We start from the raw sequence: 21,117 nt of genomic DNA, 5'->3' as shown, positions 1-21,117 counted from the left end.
GAATTATAAGTAATCTAGGTACGAATTTAAAAATATATGGGAGAATGTGCATAGGTTATATGCAAATACTATGTGGTTTTATATAAGGGACTTGAGCATCTGTGGAATTCAGTATCCATCAGAGAACCCTGGGACCAAGAAATGACTATATATACACATGTATATACATACACACACAATTTTTTTTCTTATTTAAGATTTTCTCAACTCTCAGCTAGTGTCATGTACTTTACTAATCTGTGAAATGTACATAACATCTTACAGCAGTTGATGAGAATTATTTTGAAAAGGTTTAATATTCAGAGATGACTGAAATTTATTTTTATTGACATCCTTGAAGTCTTTAAATCTGACCTGCCTTTGCTAAGTTTTGCATGTACATATGCTTGGTTATAAAATATCTACCTGCAAAAGGTAAATATTTTCTTTTGTTTTCGTTGTGCTATTTTTTTTTCCCAAGTGGGCTTTTCCAAAGCTAATTTATCTGCAAAGAGACATATGCTTTAGGTTTGTACTTGTTCATTTACCTTGGAAAAATTAGGTCATCATCAAATCTGGCAATGTGGCTTATAAACTTGGCAACATGGTCTAATTAAAAACTTCCCTTAGATTAAAAAAAGGGAAAAATGATTAGTATCAGTAATGTTTTTATTTTCAAGGTTTGTGTATATGTAGGTATCTGTCACTTCTCATGTTGCATTGAAAGTGTGTTGACTGTCTGCTAATAGTTCATCTCTTTTCTTCTACAGCTTCCAAGTCTGTTATAAATAGTATGCTACGGGACCCTTCTCAGATTCCAGATGGAGTTCTAGCAAATCAGGTCTATCAGGTATTAATCACAGCTGTCTATTTTCAGTGGCAATGCTGTTATCTGCCTAGCAGAGTAAAGGATTTTAAACCTCATTTAATTACTGTCATCATAAACTATCACTGAGGTCAGGGTGCACCATAAATGGCAATGCAATATTTGTGAGAAGAGCATTTCACTTTTTAATAGCTTGCTTTTATAGTAAATAAAAAGCATGCAATTTTTGTTTTCTGTGATTAAATCTGAACAGCATTTTGATAGCTTTCTTTTTTGGGGATGGGGTAAGAAAAGTAATTACTGCTTTTAGGATGTTTACTGCAATAGTTTTTGTAGTCTTCCCTCCACCCTACCCCCCCAACACATATACCCCTTCTCTTGTTTGCAGTGCATCGTGAATGACTGCTGTTATGGACCACTGGTGGACTGCATCAAACAGTATCCTTTCCCATAAAATTTTAGGTGCACAATTGACGAGCTTAGACTCAGTGGAGGAGATGTGTCTAGCTTTAACCTGACATAAAGTTCTGCTTCACAAAACACATTTCATACTCTTCTCTTTTATATTCAATCAGCTGGAGGGTCATTGCAGACCATTCTTTCCTACAGCTTAAGGGAAACCAGATAGGCCCCAGGAAGGTGTCAGTTCAGCAGTTGCACTCACATGCAGATTTCAAACTGTGTGGTTTTCAATGAGTTTAAAGGTACAGAGTCATTAGGCAGGTAACATACTGTCTTGGAATGTAGTTAACCATTCCAGTGAACATTTTTAAAATATAACAAAGATCCATTTAAAAGGAGCCAAATTCTGTTGAGTTTACTAGAATAAATTTTGAGCCTGGAGTTAAAGGATGATGTTATTAAAATGCTGCTAGAGATCATCATGTTTTAAAGGGCAGTAGATTCTTATTGCTTAAATACTGATCATTATCCGAGCTGTTATTTGGATCCCTAATAAATAAACATTTTTAGAGAAACTAGGCTAATTTTTCCCTGGGAATTGAATTTAAGGCTGTGAAAACAGACATCTACTCATTCTTCATTAAAAAGATTTGAGATTTCTAAAGAGTTAATGTCTACTTCTTAAAGTAGGATTGGTGGATGGTAACAATTTCATGAAGCAGGACATTACTAATCAATGCTTAAGTAGTGTTGAATTTTGATAATTTTTGACTAAAAATACTATTTAAATGATAATAATTTTTAATTGCAATATCTGAGTCCATGAGTCTTACACCTCTTAGGATAACATAGCTTTCATAAGATAGATTTTTTTTTAGCATTGGTGGCACCATTACCAGTTGTGACTCAGTGATTACCAGTCAAGGGGTTTTTTTGGAAGCTTTTGCAAATTAAATGTGTCCACATGCTTCTGTGTGCAGACATGTATGTTTGTGTGTGTGTGTGTGTGTTTGTATTCTTCCTTTTTTTACAAGGCTTAGAGTCAGTAAAACTTTGATAAGAAAAATTTTCTTTCTTAAATAAAATTAAGATTTGAAAATAATCTTTATTAACAGGGCCCTCTTACTAGAATATTCAGTACCTAATGTATAGCCTCTCATTTGCACACACACACACACATATGTGTATACACACACACATGTACTTGCCTTTTTATTAAACTGAAGTGACTATATTTCTATTTTGAGTGTGATATTAATGATAGTGTTAGAATTTGTAGGAGTGCCAACCTCATGTTGCTACAGTGATAAAGTTTAGCACATTCATATAACAACTAACACCATCTGAGAGTATCTGGGGCTGAATTACATGTTAATTTTCAAGCACATAAAATAGTTAAAAATCAATTTAAAGTTAAGGTTTTAAAAGCATAATGTCTTTTGAAGGATTGCATATTGATTTTAAATATAACTATCTAATTATATATGCATGGACTAAAGTATGAAGTCAACTGCTTTGTAAATGCCAGGAGGCTATTTTTCAGTAATAGTTGAGATGCTTACGGGAAACTAGATTGCTGTATTGCTGGTGAAGAAAATGGCTTGTGAAGTTATTTACAAGTTTTGCCCCATGGTCACTGCCATACATCAATAATAGGTATTCTTATAGACAAAGTCTAAGTGTTTCTGCTTATGGAACATTATAAATTCTGCTTGGAGTATTTTCCTTATATTTTTGCTATCATTCATTTTCCTTTTTTGACTATGTTATTGCCAGAAGTTAATGTAGTACATGATTTCAGTTGATAAAGATAATGATGTATGTCTATAAGTTGCATTCACTGACTAGATTATAATTTTGCAATTCCATTATGCCTATTGTAAAATTACTATTTTTATAAGGCTTATTTTGTAGACCTTGCATTTTATATATGTTTATGTCAAGAAATACATAATCAAGAAGTATATCTTTCCAAAATTTCAAATTGGTGATTGCTTTTACCATGCAAAATAAAACAGGCTGGGAAATTTATAGAGAAACTGATTTTATTTTTTTCATTGAAGTAGTAGCAATTTCATATAATGTAAATATGCTTGCAAAGATATCTTCTAGACAGATCAACAGTACTATTTTATTTCACACTGAATTAAAATTATTGGTTTTCCATGTGAGTGAAAATGCTTTTATTTGCTATTCTTATAATTTAGTAAGGTTTACATTGCTTACTTTCAGTAAATTACTTCATTTTCTAAGAAAGAAAGTACACACTTGGTAAAAGGAATAGGTGTAAAATCTTTTTATTTCATTATGAAAATGTTTTATGTGGACGTTTGTGTAAGTAGAATAAAGTAATTTGGTCATTGACTAATAAGACACCACAGAAAGCACAGTAGCAGTGCATATATACATTGGCATTGTGCTTTCTCTTTCTGTCTCTTTTGTGTGGGGAGGTGCCTGCTATTTGTTTTTCCTACCTAGCCATGCCCACCCACACCTTTTCCACCATAGATCATACTCACCAAGAAAAAAAAAAAATGTGAGAATGCAGCCACTTCAGCTTTCCAAAGTGTGACTCCAGGACCCCACTATTAGATGGAGGCCTGCACAGAGAAGCAAGAAAAGATAATGATGCAGGAAGCCTCAAGTGCTGTGGGTTTCATTTCTGTACCATCAGTAACCTCAGTTTCATGATTCAACATTTCAGATGTAAATAATTTACAACAATAAAAGTGAGAGCACATTTATGTGGAATAGAAGTAAATAATTTAGTTCTAAAATGTGGGTGCCCCTGGTAATGAGAGACTGTTGAGAGTTTTTCATCAAGTGTTTTCAATGGACTCTGAAAATGCATGAGATTTTGTGATTTAAAAATTTGTTTCTTATATTTTCAATTAGAAATTCAAGAAGCACAACCATGTCCCTTGCCAGATGAGAAAAACAACAGGAGAAAAAGCATAAATGAAGACTTAGGACTTGTTTTAATGGTGGACATACATGACCACAGTTTCTGAAGTATAAGATTTAACTGATACTCACTTGTATGTGTTGGAAAAGGACAGTTTAATTCCCCAGGAATTATTTTTTACAAGTGAAGTATAAGTTTTCTTTGATTTACATTGAACTCTTGCAGCATATGATGAGAACAAATAGTCTCTGGTAAACCAAAGTGTGATAGAACCAGACTGATGTAACCAGTGAAACAGAGGATGACAGTAATGATTCAGAGAATGATTGTCAGATACTTTCAACTGAAATAAGTATTAGAATAGGCTAAGACTCCTTTTCAGATTTTGTGCACTCTCATCACTTCGGAAAACAAACTGGACTTGCAGGTCCTGCTCCTACTTTCATTATTTACCAGCCTTGGGAGGGAGCTTCAACAAGTTCTCAGCCTTTCTGAACCGTACTTTCCTTAACTGTAAAAATGAAACTAATAATAGCATCTACTCATGTGGTTTTTGTGAAGATTAAATAAAATGATACCTGAAACCGCTTAGCACAGAGACTTCATACATGATATTTAAGAAATACTAGCAACTATCAATCTTTGCATAATCTTAATACTTTTTAAGAAACTGTGTGGTGCTCTAAACTAGGTTTGCAAAGATCTCATTCTCATTCTTGACTTTGCCACATTTTAACTGGCCTTCTGCAGGTTCATTTCTCAGTCTGTTTCCTTACCTATAAAATAAGACATAATAATTGTGAGAATGAAACAGCATACATAAATCACTTAATTCAGTGCCTGCCACATAGGAAGCACTAAAACAATTTGTATGTTCACATGTATATATACATGTATGTTTAATACACACACGTGTATTCATATGAGAAAAAGACTTAAAACAGCCTCTCACCCATAGTCATCTCCTAAGATGTGTTTACTCCATAGAGTCTCAAGTCTTCTTTTGTCACAGGGAATCACCAGTGATAGAAGGGAAGTGAAACAGAAGCTGCTAACTGCTGGCTTAGTGACAAATGTGAATTAATAGGAGATTTACAGAGCACTATAAAATTGGAAACTTTTTTTAGGGCAAACCTGGTTAATATTCTTAGCTGCACTTAGTAAGTGCTTAATTAATGTGTACTAAATTGAAGTGAGGGATAACACAGAATGTCTTAAATGATTTTCCCTCTTTTTAAAAGAAGTTGAAATCATACCCACTTATAAATCTTTGCCAAAATATAAAAACAGAAAAATTCCTTTGAATCATTTAAATGAGGGGAAGAATATAGGAAGAAATAGCATTCCTCAGAGATGTGGGCTGAAGATGGAAATTGTTATAATTACCTCAATTCTTCATCATCTCAAAGTATGCACCTGGTATTAGCATTTTCTTGACGGTATAAATCTGCCTTTGTTACCCTTTACTAAAACTTCCCAGTGCCATTGGTCATGAGCATGAAGTCCTGCTGAGAGACTTGCTTCTAGAAAAAAACCTGTCCTTCCTAGGTAAGTATTTCTCACATCCTCTCTAGTTTGTAATATCTCCATGAGTGCTTAAATATATATTTTTAAAATCTTCCACCTGCAGTTAATATGTACTAAAGGAAGAGAGAATGATGATTGATGCTCTGCATGTTATCTTTTATTGATTTAGAACTGAGCAGGAACTCAGTTACCTAATCCCCTATATAAACAGCACATGCACAGGCTTGCAATTAATATTTTATAGAATAAGTGGCTGAAAAAATGCTTTAATATCTGCTGCAGTATTACTTTTGGTGCCATGAGATATTAACCATAATCTAGGCCTTATGAGAGAAACAAAAGAAATATTGTCTATAAAATACTTTATATATTAAAAAGAACCGTTAGAAAAATTCATGTTAGGTATGTGTGTCTCATGTATGGAATAGGGTTGTCCTTTTACTTGAAAGCAAAATATTAAGCTTTTATTATTTTTATGTCAAACATTGTTATCATAGATTTAGTATGATTTTCCAAAACTTACGTGTATGCATGTGTTTGTGTGCCAGTAGAGAATATTATTATAGATTGTTATTCCTTTCAGTATCTTTTAAGCAGTAAAAATTAAGCTTCAAAGTACATACATGTAATCACTGAATTTGTAAACCATAAGGCACCCCACAATTAATTAATTCTCCATTTCAAATGTGGTAATTTAAATTCTCCATTTTAAATGCAAAGGATCTATACAAATCATATTATTATGCAATATGAAGTTACAAGCATCTTCATAATGTAGTTTTTATGATCAAATAATGAAGAACATTGGATTACTAAATTTTTGTTCTGAAGTGGACAGCACATTGACCAATGAAAGTCAAATGCATGGTCATGTGTCAGTTTAGGAAAGGATGTTTAATATAGTCCTTCAGTAAATTTACTATAAATCTTGCTGTTCAGTATTCTTATTAATAAACTGGAGAATAGACTTGAATGTGTTATGAGATTGTTGATAAGTTGAAATTGAGAGATATCATAAATATTCTCCAGTTGAGGTTAAAGAAAGTTAATAAATTAGGAAAGTGGTCTCCACTTACTACATTAAAGTTCAGTACATAGAAGCAGCAAGTTTTTTTTTCATATAAGAAAGGCAATTGAATTTGTTAACCTATAGAAATAGAGTAAATTGGAAAGAAACTATCTTTTAAAAACATAACAAAAAATAAAATAGCTCCGAACCAGTTGTAATGGTTGCCCATGACAATAAGATATATTTCATTACTGTGGAATTCTGGTAGTATAAAATATCTGACCACATTGATCATTCGCTAGTGGCTAGTGTGGACATGACCAAATCTAGTGTAGTTTTAAGCCACTAACTAAGCAGTCATATTTCACACAGGCTTGGATCTTCATGTTTTAACCATAAATGTGTTAGTTTAGTATTGCATTACAGGATTTAATATGCATAGAATAAATTAATTAATGTATGCTGATGAGAAAGCACTTTAAAATAAAATTGAGGTTGCATGGAGTTACTGAGCAAAGCAATCAAGGTTGCTTTTTGGGTACTCTCTTGGTGTCACTTACTTGCCTTTGACTGTCAAACCCTCAGCCTCATTTCTTTGCTTAGCTTGACTTTCCCCAGCGGACCCCACCTGGGAGAAAGAGCAAAGGGCTTAAATGTGGCTTAACTTAGTTCTAGTTTCTCAACTTACTTGAATTTGGTTTGTTAGATTGAATTCACTATGGCTGATGGGCAGTGTGAAAGTGTGGTTGTCAAAGAGTTATTAAGTCCAGGAAGGACACTTAAAATTGAAATTGATGGGTCTCATGCAGTTCTCAGTACTATGGGATATATAGGTAATTATTTTATGGAAGCCTGTCCAAAAATTGTACTTAACTAATCTTTTAAAATAAAGAGTTGTAGGAAGTTAAGCCTACACCATGCAACCCCAGTTCTGTTCTGAAGTATTTCCTAATCAGCTTACAAAAATGTTACTAATTTATTCTGTCCATAGTAAGTATTTTAACATAGTACTAAACTAACACGTTTCATTTATGGATGAAAGATGAAAATTCAAAACCTTGGGTGAAATATCAGTACAAAATTGTTATTCTTTTACCTTGTAAATACCCCTTTCTAATGAGTAATTTGTTTTAAAGTACTGTGCCAGGTAAATTTAAATAAGTGATCACTTTAAAGTCAACTAACGTTCTTTTTTGTTTACATGTATGCACCTTGAATTTTGTTGCAGAGTTCCTGTACATGTCAGTTTTATTTTGATTCTTTGACAATCAAAAGTAAAATCAGTCTCACTGTCTCTCTGTCTCTGTCTCTATGTTGATTTCTAACCTCTACCTCTTTAAAAAAACAAATATTGTTTATGTCTTAATCCTTCTTAATTTAAGGATTATTACTGTTCCTAAAATTCTAAATTTCCCACCCATTAAACTTTGTCAAATCTCTTTTGCCAATAGAAGGGAGAAAGGGAAAAAAATCACTTTTTTTTAACCTTACTGCTTTCTGGAATTTCCTTATTCCATGGCCATGTACTTAGGAGTTGCTATGGTATAAACCTTAACCAGGCACTATAGAAAAGAGTATCCTTATCACTGAAAATTTGTGTATATTTATGTGGATTTATCCTATCTTGTAAATGTATCCATTTCATAGATAAATAAGTACATTATACTAAGTTCAAAGTTGAATGAAAGACTTTTAATTTCTCCAACTAAGAAATATTTTCATACACACACACACACATACACACACACTGCAAATAAGTTATTGAACTGGGCACTATTGTAGGCACTAGACAAGTCAGATAAAGTTCTGGCTTTCTTGGAGTTATGATCTAGTAAGGAGACAAGCTACCAATAAATAGATACAGATAATTTCTTAAAATTTCTGGAAGTCCTCATAATTCTTTAATTCATTGTTTGCTCTTTTCCACTAACATTTTTGAATGTGCTGTCTACATGCTGGAAACTACACTAGTTAATATGAAGATGGTCTTTTTAAAGTACCCTGTGCCCCAGATGCTCAGAGCCTTGTAAGCTATTGCCATGTCTGTCCCAGTGAGAGTGCAATTTCCATCTGGTGCATCTCACTTAGCAGGTGCTTACCTGATTTTCTTAATAGTGAAAGTAAATGCATTTACGACTTCTGTCAGGCACTTTTATTAAACCTTTGAAAGAAAGGATTACTTTGAAAGAAAGCTATACTTTGTAATTGAAGAAAATGTTACTGCTGATTGAACTGTATTCACTGAAATGGTGATAAAATATACATGTTCAACTGTTTTTTCATCAGGATCTTCCTGCCACCATCTACTTCCAGGATGGCAGGTTGAACTGTTTTGCTTGGCCCTGTAGCATTGAGCTAACCTATCTCTTAAGTACTTACTGTGAGCAGACACTATCCTTAATGGATTAAAAGCAAAATTTTTTTAAACAGTTGAATCAAACATGGAAATTTCCAGGAAAATTTAAGCTAAGTTTCAGAATATGTCAGTAGTTCTTCCCAAGGACAATTAATTGAGAATTAACATTTATTGGTCAGCATTTAAGGTCTCCAAAGATGTTAAGAGCTGTTGCCTTCTCCTAGCCTTAGATGCACACAGAACTCTTTTTAAACTTTAAATAGACCAATATGCATTATGATCATCCTTGTCACCTCTACTAAGGGTTCACTCCATTTCCAATGAAAAAACGGAGAATATATTGGATCTACTGAGGGAGATGTTTTAATTTGTATCTCTCAAGCCATTAATAAGACCAAACTCTGCTTTGTTGTGTTCTTTCTTTAGATTTTCTCTTCTTTTGGTTTGGTTTGCCTTGGTTTCCATTGGGGTTTTTAAAGACTATTGGACAGAAAGGGAAAAGGAGGAAAGGAAAATAGTGTCAATGATAAGAGGATGAAACGGTTCAAACTGTTGGAAAAATATGAAAGCAAGTATACCAAAGAGGGAAGATAAACCAATCATCCTCCATGAGTTAGAATACCTCCAGGTCAAAAGGGCATTCATTAATGACTTCCATAACCACTGTCTGGTACAAATTCTTGTTAAGTTTGGCTTAATAAGGATGACTCTTGAGATATTTTATTATTTTCCGTGAATGTTATTCTATTAGTAGACACTAACAGATATTTTGTGTGACACCCAAGAGGCCTTGGCTTTATCCCTGCCTCCTCCTTCCCCTCTCCACCATGTTTGGATGAAACAGCATATTAGACATGGGTGCTTCTCTAACATTCATGTATTACTCTATGGGACTCCAGGAGGGCATAATCTGTAAAGCCAAATAGGCTTAGTGAAGAATGTCCCTTGCTATAAAAAATTAGGATCTTTGTTTCTAAGAGTTCATCTGTCTGCTGCTTTATTCCCTACTTAAAGCAACAGTGCTCGGTTGGGGACGTGATTATGATGTGACAAACGGGATTATGTTCTTCAGGTGAAGAACAGCAGCAGGAACAGATGAGATTTAGAATACTAAGGTTGTTTACATGCAGATGTTAAGCAGCATAGAACAAGAGACTGGAAATAAAACATTTCATTATATAAGCTGAGGGAAGCTAAGATAGTTGGGTAGTTCTTAAGGAGTCAACCATTTAAATTTCTAAATATCAGAAGGCTAAAAATAAGCTGTGGTTTTTAGAATAATATCTTATTGTTATTAGTATACACGCTGTTGTTAATAGGAACTTGCCATTCGGGCAGGGATACGTAGTACTTGGATTATGTTCCCACCTATAGAAATTGTTCGGGTGAGACTCTCTTACTTATTTTCCTTATCAGTTATGCTTCTGCTTGCTTTTCCCTGGCACTAAGAGACCCTTGGGAACCACAGACTCCTTGTTGCTGCCAGCAGATGAAATGCTCTCTGGAACTTTGAAGGAAGGTTATCCTGTGCACTTAAAATGGTATTCTACCTGCTCCTGGACTATAGCCCTTCCCTCACCATTGCTTTGGTTAGATTACTTAGGTCTGCTGAGCATCTGGTTTCCTGACCACTAATGATTTATTGGAACTTTTTTAGTTATAAGTGGCAAAAATCCAACCAAACCAGTTCCCTCCCTTCCCCTTTTCCTCCCTTCCTCATCTTTTCCTCCCCCCTTCTCTCTCTCTCTCTCTCTCTCTCTCTTACACACACACACACACACACACACACACACACACACACACACATCAATTGATTGGTTCATATATACGCCTGAAATGTCCAAAGAAGAGAAATTTGCTTCTGGTATGTCTAGAATTCAGAAGACAACAATGTCGTCAATATTGTATTTTGTGTCTTTCTTGGGTTCTACACTTTTTCTGTGTTGACTTCATTCTCAGGCATGTAAGGTCATGACTGTTGCTAGTTTGTTTAAATCCTTAGAGTTTATAATCTCAGGGGAAAGTTGGCAGTTCTCTTTTGCCTCATAACAAATCTCAAAGAAGACTGTGATCAACTAGTCTGTCAAGTGTCTACTCCTGGGACTGGATGGTTGGGATCACATTATTAACCACCCACCAGAATCACATTGAAAGATTTGTGTAGCAGTGCCAGGCAGGATGGTATATAAGACAGCAAAATTTAAAACCTCATTCTCCCTACAATAAATTAAGCACAGGTTAGGGCTTCATTCTCCATAGCCAAATTACTCTGGGATCCAGTCATTTTTTATTATCATTCTTGGTCTGTTTGTATATGTGTGTGCACACTTGTTTTTGTGCACACGAAACTGTCCATGTAGTAGAAAATCCTCTTTATGTCTCAGAACTGCTAATATATCTCTCTCCATGGAGATTGGTTAAGGACAGATGGAGCTGGCCCTGCATAAGGTTTTGACATCAGTGACTAACTCAATGGAATTGGGACAGACAAAGGCTAACATTGAACCTCCCCTCAGACTTTTGGAGCAGGAAAAGGCTTTTATCCTCAGTTTAATCCCCTTGTTTTGTTTAGAAAAATCTTGCATCACAGCTACTACCCTAGCAACAACCTGTCCTGTCCTGGATCTTTCTCTGGATCTTTCTACTTTACCATACTGATTTGTCCCTTTATTTGTGGTGTTAAACCAAAAGAATTTAGAGTGATATGGTGTAATACAGAAAAGTTTTTTACTTTTTTGTTGATATTCATGTCCACTTCCTCTTCTCAGCTACCAAGAAGCAGGGACTAGCCTACCTAGCCTCTCTATACTGCTCCAGCTTGTTGACCTTCCATTTGTTTCCTATCTTTAGGGCACTTCAATTTTCCCTAGTATTGTCCCCTGAAGACATAAACAAAGGACAAGGTCAGAGCAGTCAGTTGTAGTCCTTATTAGTGGCTTTGATAAGAGGCTTTGGGGGAAGAGGTTGAAACTAATGGCTATAATGAAATTTTGGGTTCTGTTAAGATTTCATTTATCTGTGCTATCAGTCTCCCTATGCAATATATCCGTTCTGTGTGCCTTTGCACAGAGTTTAAATATCATAGTAACAGCTATTACTGAAACCTTGATAATTTCTTACATTATAAAAACTGTGAAAATTACTTTTAGGGAACATAAAAATACAGAAATCAGTGGTGATTGCTCCATATATTGACTAAGGCAGTGTTTGAGAAAAATAGCCCTGAAAAACAAAATACTAGAGTTAAAAAAATATACTGTAATTTTCATTTGTATTATTATGTGGCTTTTTTGCCCTCCTTCCATTTAGTAAAGTACATAAGGATTTAAATAGATTTTTTTAATCAGCATATTTTAATTTAGCATTTGAAACCTTTCTGACAAATTCATAGAGAAAAGGCACATCAGAATGTTACTTTTCATTTTTAAATATTGCAAACTGAAATTTTGCAGTTTCTCCAGAAATAACAGTATTTCTTAAGTTTTAAGTTTTGTAATAAAACTAAACAAACAAAAGAAAACCTTTTCTTAGTAATCTTTGTGCTCTTTATGTTTCTTAAGTATATGTTAACTAGTTTCAGATGTGTTTTGTTCTCTGACTCAAAATCAGTTCTTTATTTTATAAAAAGAAATTGTGTAATTAGTACTTAATTGCTTTGGATATTTTGGGTATTTGGAGGAGAGGTAATTGAAAGACCAGAGGAATTAAACTTTCACAATGTTCTTTATGCATGTGTAATTCCTTTTTTAAAAATACCCCCTGATGACAGGCCCAACAACTTAAAAATAAACAAAGACCTGGGTTGTTTTTTTACAATTGAAATAATCATTTAAAAGATTTTTAAAAATGAACATCAATTTTTATCTATGGATTCAGTTTTATTGATTTTTTTCTTAAGTTTTATTGGTGAGAGAACCATCAGAGTACTAGAAATCAAGAGATATCAGGTTCATCTCCTCTTCCCGTAGGTGTTGTCTAAGTAAGTGGCTGTGCACTGATCTCACAAGAGGAAAGTAAGAATCCTCACACAATTCATAAATATTATACATGATCAAATTTAAATATATGCCATAATGAAGAGTGGTATGTGGTCCTCTGGACAAACTGTAGCTTGGTTGACTTAGGCTCTTATCCTGTATCTGTAACATTTAGAGAAGCCGAGGTCACGGTGTGTAACTTAACTTCTCTAGGCCATTTTTATTATGAATAAATTGGAATATTGGGCTAGTAACTCTAAGACTTTACTAGCTCAGAAATACTGTGCTTCATGAGACATCCATTATCTAAGAACTCTACATTTTTTTTCCTGGAGACTAAGAAATCTGCTTTTGAGTGATAATATTCTTATATTCATTTTGATGGTGAACACTTGAACTCGGGCATTAGTAGTTACAAAATGAGCTTAGTAGTTACAAATTATATTGGATTTAAAAATAATATACCTAAACCAGAAGAGCCTTACTTCATATCTGCTGTATTCCCTGATTAAGGTATAATGCAGAATTTGGAAGTTGATTTGTGGGAGAAATTATACTAAAAGTGCTGCTCTGTATTATTGTCCTAATCACCCCCATTTCTACCTAATATTATTCTTACGTTTTTCTAAATTCTGATCTTTTTTTCTTGAAGAAAACAATAGTTTACTTAAACATCTCATTTCTGGTAGGAAATTCAAAGAACCAAAATTAACTACTTAGATCAAATATATGTGAAAGTACTCTTAAGAATTTGTATGAAATGCATGATTCTCAAAGAAAATATCAACTGAAAAATTTTGTATAGAAGAGACAAAAATCTGAATATATTAGTAGCCATAGAAGACATTGAAAAAGTGACCAAAGAGATGACCCAGCAGTAGAACCAAACACATCTTGGGTTTTGTGGAGAAATTCTACTCAGACTTTAAGGAATGCTTAAGTCCAATGTTGTCAAAAGACTTACTGACTTTAAAAAAGGAACAAAAAAAAAAGTGAGCTTTCCCATCAGTGTTAACAAAAGAGACCCAGTCCCTTCCTTTACAAATGAGATGAACCTTAGGTTCAGACATTTAGGACCAAAGATGAAAACTAATAGCAGGAATTATCAAATAAAATGAACTTTGGACCAAATTTCGTACCTGTGTGTTTTGTCTCTGCACAGTGTTATTAAATAGGAAGGAAAATTATTACCAGTCTAGGTAAGCTTTGTAGAAAACATAGTTATTCTTAATACACTTGCATTTTATTCAGTTATCCTTTTTGAGCATTAAATGCATATAGAGAATATGCTGGTGGTGAGAATGGGGCATTATATAGGACATTAAAAAATGAAAAGGAAAGATCCTGTCCTCAGTGCAGCAGCGTCAAGTGCAGGATGTGAAAGGCAGGCCCATGCACAACAGCACAAGGGAGCAAACAGAACAAGGATGACAAGAATGAAGGGAAGTAGCATGAACTGATCACTGAGGTGCATGACCTGAAGGTCCCAAAGTCGAACCCTGACATGTCAGCCCAATTTAAAATCTTTACCCAGTGGTTTGGATAATGATCTTACTGGTAAGAAATCTTTAAAGGCCTGAGGATCCTAGAAAGAAGCATAAAGCAGAGGCCAGGAAATCAGGCCGCATGGGTGGGACTGACCTTAAAAATCTTCTGAAGAGGTGATCAGTGATAGAAACCTCCTAGAGCAGGTGAGCAAGGCCACCTGTTCACAAATGCAGCTTCCTATACTTGTTCTGTTATTTCCTCTGAACTTTGCCAAGTTCCCTACTCCTTTTGTAGGAAAACTAAAATGAAAAAAAACAATAAAGGTTGAAACAGGGAAGGTAAGGCAGTGAGAGTTTTAGTAAATACAGGAAGGAACGTTTCAGATGTTTAAAATAACATCTCATTATAAAAAGTAGAAGTCTAATATCACCAGTGATGACATAGACATCTAGATGCTGTCCTATGGGTACAATTACTGTTTGATCAACCTCATATTGGGTGAGTAAGAGGGAAGGAGAAAAGGAGAGTTATGTGTGTGTTTGTGTGTGTGAGAGAGAAACAATATGCATCAGAGATATTTTGAAATTCTCCACAAAAAGAAAAATTTCCTAGCCTCACTTGATGTTCTGTTTTAGGGATTGGGTTTGGGTTTTTAAGTTTCACATTAAGCAAGTCATGCAGTTTAAATTGTAGGTATCGTACTAGTAATTTTGGTGCAGTGAACAGAAGTGTGTATCTGCTTTTAAAGGGATTTCTCTGTGTACATTTGGATTGCTTGGTGACCTTTGAAATTTTGTTTTGAGCTGCTGTCAGAAACATAATCATTTTTCTCTCTGAAACAGATTTTAGCATCTGCAAAGGTTGATCAAGCTAGGATAGTTTAAATAAAATATTAATCTATCTTTTTTAATGTCAACCCAACTTTTAAAACTGTTCATCACCTATCTAAAACATCAGCTCAAGGCAGTGGAGCTGATTTTAATAAATGCCTTTTCCATTAAATATTCTTGTTGTGGTGGTCAGAGTACAGTTAGATAATAGAATTTCTTCTAATCTTATTCATCTGTAGCCCAGTTTCAAGTTTCTCTTGTTTTAAAATTAATATTACTTTATATTTCATTATCTGAACAGTTTACTTGCAGTTTTTTTATATTTCAAGGAAGGAAGATTGTTTCAAATTCTGGCATCAGTCTTTCAAAATCTGGGTAAAGATTTTTACTTTTAACAAAATTTATTTTAATATCTACTTTAAATATGTGTCTTGTTATTAAAAGGTTATTTACGTTTAAAGTGCTGACCTTTCAAGATATACACAAGAGTATTCTAAAACAGAGTTTCTGAATGTTGGCCATGAAACCACTGTCTTGGGCTGACAAATGGATTGGAAATAAGCTACCCAACACTGGGAATGGGCCATTAATTTTAATCAAAGGTGATGCAAGAAGGCGAATGGGATGCATGGCAATGTCAACAGCCCAGTAGGTGTTAAGAGACCACACAGCCTTCCTTGTTACTTGGTTGGGCCATTAGTTGAGGTTGGGTGAAGACAGAAAGCCATGTCTGGAATTGAATGACCAGGTCACTCCAAAATCTAATGGAGAACTCCCCATTTCTGAAATCACATTGTAATGCCATTAGAAGTCAAGGACAGCATTTAGAAAATATTGAAGGATCTTTTTTTTAATTTAAAATCAAACACCTTGTAAGTTTTTCAACTTTGTCAAGCTTCCTATTTTCCTTCTTCCTTTCCTTCTGAATGAATCATTGATGTTTACAGCGGATCAAGAAATTGAACGGACTTAGGAAAAAAATCTTAAAGCCTGTTTGCTTTTCAGAATTACATATTGTTAGTTGTAAAACAATAATAAAATGCCCCAAACAGGAGCATGCCAGAGGAATTAAGCAAATAATTAATTCTGTCTAGTAATATTGTCCTTTTCTTGTGTGTAGGAATAGTTTCACTAGTCGAACCTAAACTTTCTTAGTTGCCTTAATGAAATTATTTGTTTCATAATTATAATGGCCACTGGGCTTGGGCCTTGTTGTAAATTATCATTATTAACTGATAACCTTAGTGATGGTCATAGTAGTGAAATCCTTTTTTTTTCAGTCAGTAAGTATATATCTTTATTTTGAGTATATTCAATTACAAAAAAGGTAGCTCTATGACAGCTTGGATTAATGATGTTTATAATAAAGACATAAAAATGCAAAAGGAACAAAGAAGCATTTTGTATTTGTGCTTCAGGTTTATTAAGAAAATCATTTACTCTGACATTGTATTGCATGCATAAGAAAGATATGTATGACTGCATTAGTAATTTTTACACATATTTAAGAAAGAAAAGCAATTATATTGGTGTCTTGTTAATAGAATACTGTTGTAAGTAATATTATTTGTTCTTCCTGTAGATGAAGATCAGCTTCGTGCAAAGGGTTATGACAAAACACCAGACTTTATTTTACAGGTTCCAGTTGGTAAGTCCTTAAACTCACTTATTTGTTTATTTATAAGGAAAGGGGATATGTTTTCCATTCCTTTAATATGTTAATATTAGCAATTGTTACCAGAGATTAGCTTCATAATACTTTACCTGTATGGCTGAAATAGTTGGAAAAGATTATTTTGAAATAGCGGAAAATAATAGGTTAAAAAGAATCTGTGTCTTAAAAATTATACATATGTTTAAGAAATGGGTGCCATTTTCACCTCATTTCTTTAACTTTAGAATTTTTAAAATAGTTTTCTTGAACAGCCAGACTCACTTTGGTCTGCTTGACTTGCTTCTTGTCAAGTTATAGAACAGCAGTCTCAGAACTAGGAAGGGAGTTTTGAAGAGTGTGATAAAAATAAAAGCATGTGATTGTAGCATAAATGTTCCTTATGACTAACGCACACAATGCATTGTTTTATAATTACATCCATAGTTGAAGGTAAGGGCTAACCCTCTGCTCATTAACGTGAAGCATAGAGAGGCCTGTGCAGGGTTCAGAATTTTCAATCTTCCCTTCCCCTCACCATGTATTAGTAATGCTTTGTCCCTTAGCTGTAGAAGGGCACATAATTCACTGGATTGAAAGCAAAGCCTCATTTGGTGATGAATGTAGCCACCACGCCTACCTGCATGACCAGTTCTGGAGCTACTGGAATAGGTAAGGTCCCATTATTTTTCTCTCAAGATAAACGATACTCAGCTGAAATCTCATTAGAAAAAATATTTTGTTTAGCTGGTAAAAATGCTAGTAGCCTTTTTTTTCCCTAGTAAATATAGGGTCTTGATTAATGTATTCATTTCAGATCATTTAAACTTCTCTGCTTTCATAATGTTTCTTCATTTTTTGAAACAAAAAAATCTATGCATAGGTCACAATTAGTATATCCTCTCTTTCCTATTTTATGGTGATAATATTGGTGTCACTTAAAATATGGATAACAAGATGTGTATATTATGATATGGATACTGGGTTTTTATCATTTTGATGTGAAATTTATACTTACTGTTGAGACTATAAAAAGTAATTTATCTTCAACTCTCTGAGGAAAATATCCAAATATAAAAGATGAAAATAATTTACCTTCCAATACTATAAAATAGTTTACCTAGCAACTTCTATCAGCATTCCTGAAGAGATGAAAATCTGAGCAATTAAGAAAGCTAGTGTGAGGGTAATGCTATTTTATTGAGTACCTACCATGTGCCAGGAACAGCAGATTATTTCAACAAGGAAGTTGTTTTTTTCCCCATTTTGCAAATAACTAAGCTGATTCTCAAAGAAAGAAAATAATATGTCAGTGAGCCGGTTACCATGGACCTGCATTTATTTCTCTCCCAAGCCTGCACTATTTCCAGCACAATGCTATTTTCCTCTATAATGCAACCATTCAGACTTCACCTTTCTCTATTATTGCAGTCCTAAGTTGTCACACCCCATATTTTTGCCCCTTAGAATAGGATATACGTCAAGTGGTAACCTTCCTAGATTAACTATGTTCTTTGGTCACTGACCAACAGGAAGAATACAGAAATAAGATGACATTGGCCCAGAGCATTAAGGAATGAGACAGTAGCATCTATGGACAACAGCCTTGTCATGGAAAAGAAACAGTGGCAGGCTATGGAATTTGGCATTATATTGTTACTCAGCTTTACGAAAGGCCAGGGGACCTCGCCTGTAGCAGCTGTGCTAAACTAAGCCTACTTTTTGCCATGGTAACAATGATCATGACAAAATGCTGAATGTAATGGCTTTCTTGATTTTCTTGTGTAATTGCGCGTAGCATCCGAGCTTTACTTTACAGGGATGGAGGAGGAAAGTGCAAAATGTTTTAGAAATCAATGCTGCTTCAGCGTTTCCCATGTTTTATTCAGCCATTATTCAAATTAGCAGTAATGTGGCAAATTGAATTTTAGTTTTTTAGCAATTTTATGATTAGTTTGAAATAGTAAAGAAAGCATCATTTTTGATAGTATAGGAAAAGCAATGACAAGAAAATGAAATTACATAAGTTTCGGTTGCCAAAGGATTTTAAAAAATGAGTAAAATCAGTATACATTGAGACTATTTCCCCCTCTTTGGAACTGGTCAAGTCTCTTCTGAGGAACAGTTTTAAATTGAATCCCATATAGAAGAGCTTTCTTAAAAATTCTAGAAGCATATATTAATTTCAAAACAATTCAACTTTTTACTGAGGGCCTGCTATATGCCTGGCACTCACCATTTGTAGGCATATTAAATAATCTAGTCACCTGTGTGATAGACCTATGGATTCCTGATGTGGATGGAGGGAGTCTGAGGGATAGACAATTTAATAGTTTCCTTTGGGTTGGATTTTAATATTATCTTGTTGCATTCTGCTTTTTAACCTTCTAATGATGTGTTACTTCAACTACTGTTGAGTAACATTCCATGAACATATTCTTTGAATATATAACCAGACAAGGGAGCATTTTGATAGGAGAACTTAGTCTCCATTTTTGAAAGTTTGGGATCCTACTGTTTTCATATTTGCCTCAACACAGCTTACATAGCAGCTGATGAAATTTTTCAGAGTTGGAAGAAATTCCCTCCTACCTGTAGGTAGTCTGTAAAGGAGGCTTCTGATTGACTTTTGGACTAATTGTTTTATTCTTGTGATAAGGCTATAGTTGACATAAAATCTAATGTAATACAATTGTCACACTCTTTTCAGATTAAAGATTAAATTTTATTATGTGATGGTTCAGTTAATATTTATAGAATAATGCTTTTTCTGTAAACCCAAATTTCCAATAAATAACTACAGAGCCTCTAATTTTTGTATTAATATTTCTGTAAGAACTTTCTTTCATAATTAATGGATATTCATAACTCAGCCTTTCAGCAATGCTGACATAACAGATCATTCCTTTCTTAAATTTTTTTTTCTTGGCTTCCATAATGTCATTTTTTTCTGGGTTTCTTTCCACCATGCCAGCAGCATAATCAGTCGCTGGCTCTTCTTCCTTTTCCCAGTCTCTAGGTTGGAAGACTCTGGAACTCAGTGTCTACCCTTCTTCCCTTTTTTACCTACACTCATTCCAAGATGATCCTTTGGGAATTTCATTGGCTCCTATGGCTTTATATATAACCTTTATTTTGGTATCTTCTAATTTTTATCCCAGCCCTAATATTCTCCCTGAGTACAAATTTCTTTGTCCATTCAAAATCTCCTCTTGGGTATTAAATAGATGTCTATATTTAATATGTCTAAAACTCACCCCTTGATTTTTTTCTCCCGAGCTTGTTAGTCTCCCATTTCCATTCAGTTCAATTAATGGTGCCAGAATTTTCCCATATACCTAACTCAGAAACCTAAGCATTATCATGGATATGTCAGCAAGTTCTTTCAGTGCTATCTTCACCACACCTCCCACTGTGTCATTTTTTACTGCCCTACTTGCTGTTGCCTCAGCATCTGTTGTCACCTCTTGGGCAATTGTTCTAGCCTTCAGACTAGACTTTGGTTCATTCTTACAGTTATGTGGTCTCCCCTGTCTTGGAAAATATAAATCATATAATGTTATTTCTCTACTAAAACTCTCCATTGGCTTCCCATACATTTAAATAAAATCCAGACTCTTTACTGTGATATTCAGGGACCCTCTGCATGATCTTTCTCTCTTCTAACCCCGTTTATCTCCACATGTTTCTTTCTCTTCCCCCACCTAATTTACTTCTTCCATCACATTGCCTTTCTTAATCTTTCTTGAACCTTGTTTCTTGTTTCTATTCTCTGACTAATACTTCTGGCTAGGAATTTTCTTTACTGGATCTCCACATAAAATTCTTCTCTTAACATTAAAGGCTCCACTCAAGTTTGCACTTCACAGAGGGACATCCCTTACCATCCAGTCTAAAATATAAAACCCTCTTGGGCAGTTGTTTATCTCTTTCCTCGTTGGGCTCTTCATAATACATGTTGTGAAATAATGAGTAGAATGTAGTTGGGATCATTTATAAAAGCACCAATTTGCTTATTTGAATAAAAGTCTTTAAAAGAGCTTTTCCTTTTACATTACATTTCAAATTATTCTACATAGTGTGTTCCTCATTACTGTGTTATTAAAACTTCAGAAATTTGCCCTTCCCAATTCTCCTTGAAAATTTTTAATTTTGCAGTGCAATCAA

The 21,117-nt window shown here is 34.2% G+C and overlaps 1 protein-coding gene across 7 annotated transcripts in view; it reads left to right on the top strand.

The window, feature by feature from the left end:
- Cdin1 (CDAN1 interacting nuclease 1) overlaps nt 1–21,117 on the top strand; it is a 220,018-nt gene that overhangs the window by 102,811 nt on the left and 96,090 nt on the right. For 3 of the 7 annotated variants that reach the window (XM_047541265.1, XM_047541259.1, XM_047541262.1), the window contains 5 exons: nt 750–829; nt 1,194–1,243; nt 5,560–5,660; nt 16,882–16,947; nt 17,499–17,622. In XM_047541265.1, the coding sequence (XP_047397221.1) occupies nt 750–829; nt 1,194–1,243; nt 5,560–5,660; nt 16,882–16,947; nt 17,499–17,622 (421 nt within the window). The remainder of the gene's footprint in view (nt 1–749; nt 830–1,193; nt 1,244–5,559; nt 5,661–16,881; nt 16,948–17,498; nt 17,623–21,117) is intronic. The other 4 variants (XM_047541266.1, XM_047541263.1, XM_047541261.1 and 1 more) reach the window with 3 other exon arrangements.

Source organism: Sciurus carolinensis, chromosome 2, assembly GCF_902686445.1.
Source record: "Sciurus carolinensis chromosome 2, mSciCar1.2, whole genome shotgun sequence".
In the NCBI taxonomy this organism is placed as follows: Eukaryota; Metazoa; Chordata; class Mammalia; order Rodentia; family Sciuridae; genus Sciurus; species Sciurus carolinensis.
This window is presented reverse-complemented; position numbering and strand designations above follow the sequence as displayed.